We start from the raw sequence: 12,509 nt of genomic DNA on the forward strand, positions 1-12,509 counted from the left end.
TGGGAGCCAAGCTGCACATGGTCCTAGAGTTTAACCACAATAGAAAGAGACAAAGACAGCACTGGGGCCTTGTTAATTGGGTCAGTGGCTAAGGTGGTGGTGGTGGGGGGGGTTGGGGGGTTGAAAGGAAGTTGTTCCTGGGAACTGTGGCTGGCAGAGAAGCTTCCTGGGAGAGGGGGCCAGGGGAGGGAGAAACCCTAACAGTTGGGCTCCAGAGGGCCCCTGGGGTGGTGGGAGAACACTCTCAGGCCTCCTGGCCACACTATGTACTTGTTCATGGTCAAATCCAGCCTTTAAAACTACTGACACGTCCCCCTCTGATTGTCCGTGGGAAGGGTTTAGGAAGGGCTCTGCCTCACTCAGCCGTCCCCCCTTAATCACGCGCCCCCAGGCCACGCTCCGGCGGCAGCCCCTGCCCATGCCTTGGCACTGAGGGTGCCGCCCAAGGCCCCTGCTCAAACTGTGGGCCGGGACCAGCGGCACCAACTCGGCCTGGAGCTTGTTAGAAACCCTCCTGTTAGCCAGCTCTCAGGCCCCACCCCAGACTTCCTGAATCAGACCCTGTAGTTTAATGAGTTCCCTGGGTGACTCATATGCCCATTAACATTTGAGAGGCTCCGGTTGTTGGGAGACATTCCCCCAGGTCTCTCCTGTGTCTGCACATCTTGTGAGGGGAGTCACCTCTGTTCCAGACGGTCTTTTGAAGGATGTCGCTATGACGAACAGCCTTGGAAGACGGGAGTGTCTCCCTCCGGGGCACAGGGCAGATCTGCTTACTACTTATTGTAGACGGTTCCAGTTCCCAAGCTCAGGGTTCCTCTGCTGTGACGAAACCCCTATGTTCCAGTGGCACCTGGCCCTCTTCACATCGCTCTCTGGCAACTGAGGCTCGGAACCAGCACAAATGCTGATGCTCTAGCTATTGCCGTGACGAATAAACTGTCCTTTGTCTCTGACCCAGGAGTCTCATGTCTTTAGCCAACATCCATGAAAATGTGGCAGGCTAATTTGTTAGCTTGCAAATAGCATAAAGCTGACTCTTTACAGTTCTCCAGCCTGGTCTGAGACAGACAGACTAACTATTTAACTCTGGTTCTCTACACTTAAATCACCAGAAAGCTGTACAAAGTTCTACACTCAGGTTTTACTTTTCAAACTACACAGGAAATGCATATGTATTACAGACAAATTCGAAAACACAAGCAAAAGAGTATTTTAAAACACCTAAAAGTTCCTCTATTCAGAGAGAGCTCACCCCATCCATTTGGTATCCAGGCTTCCAGGCTTTTTCTTTTCATGCTACATATAGGAAAACAAAATTAATGGGATAACAAACAACAAATGCCTTTCAATCGTTCTCTTAAAAAATATAGCATGGACATCTTTCCAAATCACTAAATCAGCACCCACCACATACTCAGTAATGCTTGCCTAGTACTTCAATGTACAGACAATTTATTCAATCCGTTTGTGGACATCTACTTGGTTTCCTATTTTTGGCTACTCTAAACAGCTTTGCCAGGAACATCCTTATATGCACATTTTAGTGTAATTTTCCAGTGCTTTGGGTACATTCTTGGAAGTGAAAATACAAGCCAAAAGATAATTAAAACAATAAACACTTACTGTTCTAAGCAGTTTGCATTTATTAACTCATTTAATCCGTACAACATCTCTATGGAGAAATTAACTCTTGTTACCCCTGTTTTATAGAGAGTTTAAGGGACTTGCTCAAGGTCACACAGCTAAGAAATGATGGAGCTAGTTTGAACACAGGTAGTCTGGTGAAGGGGCCCGGAATATGCCACAATAAATATGCCACTTTGGTATAAGAATTATTTTGAGCTGAAGGCAATTGAAAATCAACAGATGTAGCAAAAGTTGTTTGCTCTCCCCTTATCTGTGTAAAAGCAGGATGCAAATTTCCGTTTGTGACGGTGGCACCGATTCCCACCCCTCTCTCCTGGACCAGAATGAGGAGAGCAGAGAGCCAGCACCAAGACGAGTCGCCTAAACAGACCTTACTAAATTTACCCCTATCTCCCATTAGCTTCCCCAATATATTTCCTAGTCACTTTCCCACAGTGTTATTGGCTCTAGCAGCCGCAAACCCCGTTCCTTCTCCTCAATTTATCGCCCTTTGTTAAAATGGTATATAAGCTCCAGGTCTAACCAATTCTTTGGGCTTTTCTTTTCTGTGAAGCCCTCATGCACATAAAAATATTAACATCCATAAAATGTATATGCCTTTTCTCCTGTTAATTTCTTTTGTCAGTTTAATTAGTTCATGAAATGCTCATGGGTTCTCTGGTCCAATGAGTCTAGAAAGTGCTATATGCTAGATTTTTCCCGCCTGAAGATTCTTAATGCACATTAACATGTTAAAGGCTATATGGTACAGCAAGCATTCACTTCTCGCACACGCATGGGGAACTGTGGTTCCCGTCCCAGTGATGTTGGATTTGGTCATGCAACTTGCTTTGGCCAGTAGGACGTGGGTGGAAGTCACAGGGTGCCAGTGTAGCATGTAAGAGGTATGTCTCTACTTGTTTCTCTGGTATGGTTTGAACGTTTCTGCGAGAAGAATGTGACCCAGGTAGCCTCCCTAGTCTGCTTCAGAGACAAGAGGTACAACCCTGAACTCAATACCTAGCCTTGGGCAGAACTGCTCTACGGGACCCATACACTTTGTAAGCGAGAAATAACTGCTTACTGCGGTGGGCCACTGTGATTTGTGGTGGCTGTTACGCCACAAAAGCTGATTAATACAAGGGTTCCTAGGAGCCCTGCAACAAATATAATTAGCATTTTTCAACTTTTAATTTCCCCCAAATTAATTTATCATAGGCCCTTATTCACTTCATAGAAAGCACATTGGGAAACAGTAATAGAAACAAACCGCTAGATAGTGATTATATTCTAAAATAAAAGTATTAGTATTTAATCTTGAAAAGAGGCATTTTTGGCAATAGGATTCATTACCTAATCGATAGAGTCATTCACTTCTTAAATTTCTGGGACGTATACCAAAAAGCTTTCCTAAGATTTATCATGTTATTATTAATTATACCTACTTTTTCTCTTGAGGGCACCAGCTTAATCTGATATACTTAGAAAGGTATTTTTCAATGGAATATTGAAACATTATTAGTTTCAACACACTTTTTTGCCTCTCTCTATACCCCCCCCCCCCATTATAACTTTAATCTTACACATCTTAAATGTTTTTCCAACAAAACCTTGGAACTGCTGATTAGCCCTTTTAAGGGAAATTTACACCATATAACCTAATTGGCAATATTAGGCCTCACTGTCATCCCAATCAGCCAAGTTAGGCTTAATTTCTGTTAGAAAGAGATTGGCTTTAAAATATATATATATAGGCATTATAATATGCATTCGTGGGACGTTTATTTCCGAGTCGTAACTGAAAGACGACCAGATGAGGCAGAGCCTTGCCGTGGATGCAACGCCTGAATGAAGTCAGATGTCTTCGCTTTCAGTATTTCTCCTCGACCCTCTTTGCTTGGCCCAAAGGGAAGGCATGAGCCTGAGCTTGAAGAGACGTGGGTGCTACATGGAAAGTGTTACCTCTCCAACTGCCTCACTGCAGGAGATGCTGGGAGGGAGCACTTCCCCACGGGCCAACCTTGCTTCCACCGCCGCGCTTCATCCTTGGCAACCCCTATAGTGGGGTCCCGATGCCCAGACGCTGATGTTTCTGTTCTTTTGACTAGTACCTACAGGTTTGCCAGACCAGGGCAATGCCCCCCAATAAAATTAAAGATGGTTGGACTAAGACATGCATTTCTTCTGAAAAGTGGGAGAAAGGCCATTTGAAAGGGGAGGTGGGAAGGGAGGACTGGCCTGCAGTCACTCACAGCCACATTTTCAGGGCAGATCGGGCTTAGGAAAGAGCACACATGGAATCTGGGGACAAATTCCTTAAAACTGTCTGTGCCCAGGGACCCCTTGGAAATCTTGCATTGCCTAGGAAAGGCATACTCCAGACAAGTCCTATTCTATTAAATTAAATCACATCTTAAAAAAAATCTAAGACAAAGAGCTGTTTTTCTCATTTTTCTTAACCAAAATATTATAATTTTACTTCAAAAAAGAGAAGCATCTCTAAGGTTTTTTTTTTGAAGATAATTTATTGTTAAATGAAGAAGTCACAAAGCAAAATGGAGTGGGAGAGATGTCCAAGGTAAATTTAAAATATCATTTTTGTCAAATGCTATCCTGCTAAGGTTAGAAACAGGAAAAGTGTCAAGTGACAAGGTAATCATTCTTTTTTAAAAGGTCTGGATTTGAAAACAACTTTTTTTTTTTTCCTGAAAATACAAATCATCCTTATTACATGAAAGCCATAATCTAAGAGCCTGAGAAAAAAGCCTTTAATTCATAAGTAAACTGGGTCTCTCAGGTACACTTAGGAATGTTTGGTTTTAACGAGTGAGTTTTAAAAATCGTTGCTTCCGCCTCTCAAACCAACAAGGAACCCACCATTCACCGATGTCATTTATCTGCCCTGAAGCGTCCCATTGTGTCTTCACTTGCTTCCTTTTCTGCAACGTTCAGCCAGGCAGGTTTGCAGGGAAAGGATTAGACGAACTAATGTTGGTTCCCTAGTGAAAAACTTAAAACCTGCTTCTCCATTCTCATTGCACTTTGCAATCGCTCACTTCCACCTACTTTACTGATATAATTCAGATTCTCTGCTCCCTTAGAATGATTTGCACCTAACCCAATCCCCCTAAGACAAAACCCCACAGGGACATCTCAGGACACTGCTGTGGTCAGAGGCCACGTTCTCCAGTCCTTGTCTCCCCTGACGCACTGCCCATGACAGTGTTCTGAGCTCACTCCAGTGTCCCCACTGGGCCAGAGCAAAGCCTTGGAAATTCTCTTTACATAATTTAAAAATTACATTTACCACTTGTCTTACACGACGAGATTATAGAACCGGAGAGAAAAATCAATTTTTATCATAAATGCCATGTAATTTGCTTTTCCAGACACAGGAAGCATTTGTTGCTCTGCGTGACTACAGAGACGACAGGGCCCCAGAGTGCCCCTCTGGGGGGACTCCCGCTGCGCCCCACCACGGCAAACGCAGGGCGGTCCAGCCCCCTGCAGGCTCCACCAGGGATGCTTGCGATCAGTTAGGAGCACGACAGGCGACACACTGTTAAATCTGAAGGACACCAATTAGGCTCCATAGGCCTCCAATGACTTTAAATGAGTGCGATTATCTTCACACCTGCTCTCCTCAGAACAAAAGTCCCTGCTGTGGCTCCAGGGTACCCACAGAGCTATCAATTCTGCTTTCAGGGGCATCAGCAGAAACCTGGAGACACAGTGGGAGCCCGAGCTTACAATATGAGCACTTGACATAATTTGGATGTATTCAGAGGAAATATTCAACGTTTGTTCTTTCCAGCACTGGAAGAGAAAAGCCATCTGCCGCTTCCTTCATTCAAAAACCTCAGGGACTGGCAGGAAGTGAGGGCTGGGGTGAGGCAGGGCAGGCAGCGGGCGAGCCAGAGGCAGCCTGGCCCACCGCACCTCCAGGCCCCGCGGCCGTCCCCGCTGCCGAGGCCCGTTCAGCTGAATTCACAAAGTTTCTGCAGTTCACACTCAACGCATTTTAGTGTCTCTTACACTAAAATGAACACTTAAGAGAAATGTGAACCATCGCAAGAGCACCCAGGCGCAGGAGCTGCACTTGTGACATCAGTCCCTGCTTTGACTCCGCCTCTTCTTGCACCTGGGGGAGGGGGACAGGAGCAATTTCCTTGCTTCTGGCTTAGACCTAAGGCCCTGGCAGAACTTCTCTGTGATGCTGCCACAATCAGAGTCCTGGAGCAGCTGACCCAGGGTTCCTGGAGAGGACACCCGTCCTGATGAGCCAGGTCACCAGAAACATCTCTATTTGTCTCCTCCCAGATGGCTTCAGGCCCTGAGTGTGGCCACTGGTTCCCACTGTGAGTGAAGCCCCCTCGTGAGATCCCCAAAAGCATTTTTCCTAAGCCCTCTTTTAAAATGCCGTTCCTCTCTATGAAAAAACAGGAAAGTATTTGGAAACCCCAAAATACATATCAGGAGAGTTACACAAGCCCGTGGAGACGTCACCAGATGCCAAGGGTGCGAGGCGCTTTGCCAGGGCCTGAGCTCAGGAGCCACCGGCGGGGGCGGAACCGGACCGAAGCCATTGCTCCCAACCCCGGCCATCGGTCGACCTGACCCAACCGAAGAGGTGAAAACAGGATGAACCTTTCCTTTCTTTTTTTAAAAAAACATCTTATTCTGTGGTTTGGGTTTTTTGATGTTGCAGAAAAGACTGAGAGAATTCCAAGCGTTTCGGTTAGCAGGAAATAGAAGTGGAAATGGAAATAAAAAGTGGAATGGACTCCGCTCTCCACAGATTGAGCCCATATGGGTATCACAGCCATGAACTAGCACCACGCGCAGCAGTGAGGACACCCGGGGCCGAACCGCTCCAAACTCACTTTTTCCATTCCCGAGACTTTCTCCACGCTTTCTCAGCCAGACCGACCGATGGACGAGAAGCGCTCCCCTCCCTCCCTATTTCAGATTGTGCCCCTTTTCCTTTGGCTCTGGTGGTCTCTTTATTTTCTCATCAAACTGAGACTCTGGGGGAAACTGTGCAGCAGCAAACTAGAAATACACTCCTTTTCAATACTATTTAAAAACATTTTTAAAACCAAATTCTCTCAATTATTATAAGACGCTGTGACATGTTTTTCTTCCCCAGGCTGGGCTTAGAGGCACCTCTAGGTTAAACTCCTGGGGGCATGAGTGACACTGGAGGGCAGCGTGGCCCAGCTGGCCCAGGGCGGCGCTGGCCGGGCCCCACCGGCCTGCAGTCAGCACTCATCCGAGAGGCAGTCCCCGCCCAGGAACTCGGTGGCCTCGAGCTCCACGCTGGACAGGAACCTCCTCAGCGTCTTGCGGCAGTTGTAATCCAGGGTGGTGGTGTAGACGGTCTTGGGGTACTTGGGGTAGACGATGGTGGTGCTGAGGAAGCGGGTGGGCTTGTGGCGGGGCTCGAAGCGCAGCTCGGCCTTGTAGTTGCGCCACGTGCAATTGGGGATACAGGTGACCGTCTGGCTGCAGGAGGCCACTGCAAGGCCCAGGGGCAGGCGGACGTCGTCAATGAAGTGGCGGTCCGAGTCGTACTTGACTGAGGAAGTGTACCTGGGATGGAGAGGGAAGGCGGCATGGTGAGCCCTCGGGGCTAGGGGCGCTGGAGTGACCTTGAACCTCTGGTGGGGTGCAAGCCTTCAGATGGGACTACTCGGGTCAGAAGCATCGCAGAGTTAATGCAGCACTTACTGTGTGGTACTATTTGAAGCACTTCACTTCCAGGACCTAATTTAATTGTCCTCACAACCCTGGGAGAGGAAATGGAGGTGCAGAGGTCAAGGTCACAGTGGGAGTAGCAGGGGGGGCTGCATCCAGGGTTTACCTTGCAGTCACTGCTTCTCCCGTAGGCGGCTCCTGGAGTCTACACCCCTTTACTTAGGCTGTGAGAGTTCGGTCAAGTTACCGACCTTCCTCCTGAGCTTTTCCAAGCCTCAGGTACCTTTCTCTGTAAAAGGTGCCCCATGAGAACGGGGCAGGATGTTAACACAGCAAGTGCTGTGGGGGGTGATCATTACATAACAACGGGAGTTCTACAGCTACCCAGCGGTGAACAGTTTCGCTGGCGCCTGAAGTGATCAACTAGCTCTTTAAAGAGAGGGTGAAGGAACCCAGAAATCCTGGATGCCGCTCCTGAATGCTCAGTGATAACAAGTACTAGTACTTGGTCTTCAGTTTGGAGACCCCCTCAAACCCAGGGACCTGAGACCTGATCTTATCAATCAAAGCCAATTACAATCATTTTTTAAAAAATGTTTTTATTGGTTTTTTTTTTTTTGAGAGAGGATGGAAGAGGGAGACAGAAAAACATCAATCTGTTGTCTCCTGCATGCACCCCAACCAGGGATCTAACCTGCAACCTGAGTATGTGCCTTGATTGGGCGGGAATTGAACCGGCGAAAAAAGATGCTCAACCAACTGATCCACACCGGCCAGGACAAATTACAATCTTGACTTCCATAAAATAAACAAACATCAGTGTTCCTCAGCAGCTACTGTATTTATTTATTTATTTATTTATTTTTAGGTCCTTCTTTGGTAATTTGGGAGTTAATATTTTTTATGTAAGCAAAGCATTAGTTCATTTTCCTGCAGAATTATTACAGCTTCCTAAGTACTAAAATATATATATATGAACATCACACATAGACACATCTAACAGCACTGTCCCCCCACAGCCCCTACCCACTAGTCAAGGAGTAAGAATCAGCATTCTTTTCAATGAGCTGGAGGGAAACACCTATTCTCTCTGGGTAAGTAGGTAAGAGGCTGGTGAAAGCTAATGTCATGAAGTCATGTCCTCATTTTGTTCAAAATACAAGCGCTGCAGGAATAAAGGGCTGAACTGCTCACCTCCAAAGTGGTGAGCCTCCTTTGTTCCACGTCAAAGGGCCCTTTGTGTTAAGGCAACTGAAACTCCAGCTATAAAACCACCAGTTCCCAAAAGTAAAATTCCTTTCTCTAAAAAGACAGATCTTGAACAGAGCCTCTCAGTGAATCTGCCCCCAGATAATCCTGGATGAGATAAATTCCCAAAGAGAGGATGGTACTTTCCCAGTGAAATTATAACATAAAACAAGGCGACAGCACCTTGAAGCAGGGTTGGGAGGTGGGGTGGGGGAGGGGAAATGGATCCCAGCTTTTGGAAAGAGGAATTAGTTTATGAGAAAGTTTTAAACATCTGATGGCCATGATAGATGAGGTATGAAAAGCAAGTTGCAGGACTTTATGTGTAACATGATCTTGTTTTTATTTTTAAAAGTGTGTCTATATATTTAACTGGTTAGAATGCAGGAAAAAATCGGAGCATGTGCCTACCAAACTATGATTAGTCTTTGGCATGCTTTTGTGATTAAATTTTTGTTTTAAAAAAAACAAGCATTAATCTCTAAAATGAAAAATTTTAAAATAAAGTAAACTCAGAGCCTGCTGTATTTACCTTACTTCCGTTGGTGGTAAGGGATCAAACTCCACTCCTTCGCCAAATGACAGGGGGCATAACCTTGGGGCGCAGGCGGAGGCCAGGGGGGTGGGCAGAGAGGCTGGATTCTACGAGGATGGAGAACACAGTTAGACCACAACAGGCCAAGCTGACATATCCCCCACAGAAGGTCCTGATTCTGAGCCTGCAGCTGAGGGCCCAACTGTGACTTGTGTTCCCCGGGCTTGGGAATGAAGCCAGAGAAGGGTTGACCCACAGCATGGAAAGAGCAATGGACAGGAAGCCAAGAGGTCTGGGTTCGAATCCCAGGTCTATCACGAATGTGCTGCGTGTCCTTGCAAGAGTCACATCACACGCCCTGCCTGAGACCTTATTTGCACACCAAGGGGGTGCCCCCTTCCATACTGAGGTTCTGTGAAAGGCTGAAAAGAGGAAGAAACACGAGCTCAGCAACCTCTCCGTGGCCAGACCCAGGGGCTCCTGCGCCATCCTGCCACAAGGTGGTCAGGAAATCTCCATCCCCTGGGGCCTCACTAACCAGAACCCTCAATTATGTGTCCCCAACCCTGTCATTGTCTCGGCAACACTTCAGAAAAGGCCAAAACAAAATCATTCTACCAGGGATTTTTTTTTTGCACTGCAGATTCAGTATAACTTCCCCCACCTCCTCTGCCCCTGGGGAGATCAACAACCAACCCAGATGGAGGATCTGGTAAGATGAACACCAGAAAGTTCTCTCTGTCACTTTCCACCATCCAGAAAACGCTAAGAGCCAGAGCACAGCATGCCTAGAGGTTCACTGGCTTCCAGGCTGGTCAAAGCTTTGGACTTTCTGACTCATCACGCAGCCTGAGTAAGACAGCTCCATCCTAGACACAGGTGCTAGTTTTTAACCGATTTGACTGGAGTCGGGGCCCTGGGTTAACTGTGTGACAGCGAGCAGCCCTTTGGGCTCCCGGGTTTACTGAGGAATCTGTCATGTTCTTCGCCTAATTTCAGAGAAGGATCCATACTTGGGCTGGGCTGTGGAGGTGGCAGCCCCACCCCCACATCTTCCAGGACAGAGAATGCAGACATTTCTAGAAGTTTGGCTCTGATGGTGTTCACAGGACAAGGTGTCATTGGAGGTGTAGGTTGGAAATACAAAAGCCAAAGGGGACCAGGGTAGGCCAGGGAGACATTGAGGGTCCAGTACCTGAATCTGGGTGGAGAGTTTAATAAACCCAGCTGGGGAGGGGCTGTGCTTGAGAACTAATGTCAGAGGATGGGGGAGGGGTGGAGTGTGGGCACTGGCTGCTGCAGAGCTTTTGGAAACAGCTCCCAAGTTGTGACAGTGGGCCCCACTCTCTGGCTGCAAGACATTCCCCAACCTAGGGGGCACCTTCCAGACAGTGCTGGGCTGCAGGATGACAGCCAGGGGAGCAGGTCAGTGACTCTCCAAGGCTCACATTACAGCCTGCTTTCGGGTATCCACACAAGCACTCGGTTCTCTTGCCTCTGCCTTCTCTGCTCCCTTACCCCGTCCACCCAACTCACTGAGCACACACCCAGCTCGGGGTGGGCCAGGGCGGCAGGAGTTATAACAAACACAGGAACAAGGTACCAGCAGGGAATGGGGATGAAGCTACAGCCTCTAGCATGGCTCTGGGAAGCATCAAGGAAGACTTCCCAGGGGAGGTAACAAGTTGGGCATTAAAGGGGGCCAGCAGGGCTTTGGCAGGTGGAACGGTGACTGGGTGTTGAGCGAGGTAGAAGGGGATGGGCTTGGAGAGAAAGGCCTGCCAAGTGGACGGAGCAGCATCAGAGGCACCAGCCTGTGGTCAGGGGATGTGGAACACGAGGCTAGAAAGGACCAGATCACGGGTGTTCTGAAGGCCAAGTTGCAGCAAGTGCTACCTTCCAACGGAGATGAGAGGATGCGGGGATGTCCACGGAGAGGCGGGGTCAGTGGGTCAGGAATTCCACTCATTATCAAAGTGTGTGGGTCCTTAAGGAGCAGCAGCTGCCACTGACTACTTCACCCCGGGGGAGAGGGCTATAAATACCCACCCCCAAGGAAGAGAGTTGGGGTGAGAGCCCCACTCCCAGCTTTGACTGCAGGCAGGATGTGGCCTCCCCTGAGCTCTAGGTGAAGGCAGTAAACACCACCACCTGAGCGACTGCTAAGGCAAAAGAGACTTGGGTGTTTTTCTTTAAATGAAACTTTTAAAAGAAAAAAGGATTTTGAAAGTTTCCTCCCAGTTAAAGGCCTCCCACCCATCATGTGCCAGACAGGGGTTAGGCGGCAGGACAAGAGGGGCCACCAGGAGGCCAGAGGCTCATGGGGTAACCCTTCTCAACAGGTCCCTCCAAGGCTAGTCCCCAAAGATTGGCCCAGTCTGCTCTGAATGGGGGAGCTGGGGAGCCAGAGCACACTCCTCTCCCCAAGACCAGCCAGAAGGGTAAGGCCCTGGGGAGCCAAGGTTTGCAGGGGCAAAACCCGGGCGGGAGTGCCAGGCCCGCAGTCCGGGGAAGGCTGGGGTTCCCTCTCGGCGTTCGGGGACCCCCTCCAGCCCGGCCCGGGCAGGAATGTGGCCGAGCCGCAACCTGGCAGCCCCGGGGGCCGCCACCCCGAAGGGAGGAGGCGGCGGCTCGCCTCTCCCGGGGCTCCCGCGCCTCCCAGGCGATGACAATTTTCCAGCCACCGGCTCCAGCTGGCCGGGCACTCGCTGCGCTCCCGCCCCGGGCTCCCAGCTATGGCCACGCCGTCCCGGCCGGCGGGTGGCGGCGTCGGCAGCGGGGCCGCCCGGCCGGCTGCTGGTCCCCCCGGGGCCGGCGGAGGGCGGACGGGGAGGGAAAGGGCCAGACGGGTGCCACTCACCGGGACCGCGGGGGCCGCCGCCACGTCGGGCTCCAGCGCTCCGGGCGCCGCCGCGCGCTCGCCGCCGCCGCCGCCGCCCCCGGCCGCCGCGAGCGCCCAGTGGCTGGGGCTGGGGCTGGGGGGCAGCCCCGAGTCCGGGCTGTCCAGGACGCCGTCGCCCTTCTTCTTCGTGTCCACGAGCTCGGGCACATCCTGCAGGTTCAGCCGGCCCACCATGGCTGGGCGCGCGGCGGGGCCCGGGCCGGGGCCGCGGACGAGCGAGGGGCGCAGACGCGGGCCGGGGCCGCTGCCCGCCCGGCCGCCTCCTGCCCGCCCGCGCGCCGTCCGGGTCTGGCGGGCCGCCGCGCCCGGCCCGCCCTCCGGCCCCGCCCCGCCCCGCCCCGCCCCGCCCGCCCGCCGGGCCGCCCCGCACAGGCCGCGGCGCGGGGCCGAGCGCCAGGGGCCGCTGCGCTCCCGCGAGGAGCCGCCCGCGCCGCGCTCCGCGGGGCCTCCCGCCCGCCCCGGGCGGCCGATCCCAGCGCGCAGGGGGCGCCCGGCGGG

General features: G+C 50.7%; 1 protein-coding gene across 1 annotated transcript; it reads right to left on the bottom strand.

Annotated features, from left to right (window-relative positions):
- Positions 1–4,134: 4,134 nt before the first annotated feature.
- RFLNB (refilin B) lies at positions 4,135–12,234 on the bottom strand. The gene is made up of 3 exons (XM_087825979.1): positions 11,970–12,234; positions 9,107–9,216; positions 4,135–7,221 (listed from the first exon to the last, which is right to left on the bottom strand). The coding sequence occupies exons 1-3, from the start codon at positions 12,183–12,185 to the stop codon at positions 6,891–6,893; spliced, it is 657 nt and encodes a 218-aa protein (XP_087682105.1). The 5' UTR covers positions 12,186–12,234; the 3' UTR covers positions 4,135–6,890.
- Positions 12,235–12,509: the final 275 nt, after the last annotated feature.

This window comes from Miniopterus natalensis, chromosome 17 (genome assembly GCF_054644295.1).
Source record: "Miniopterus natalensis isolate mMinNat1 chromosome 17, mMinNat1.hap1, whole genome shotgun sequence".
NCBI classification, from domain to species: domain Eukaryota; kingdom Metazoa; phylum Chordata; class Mammalia; order Chiroptera; family Miniopteridae; genus Miniopterus; species Miniopterus natalensis.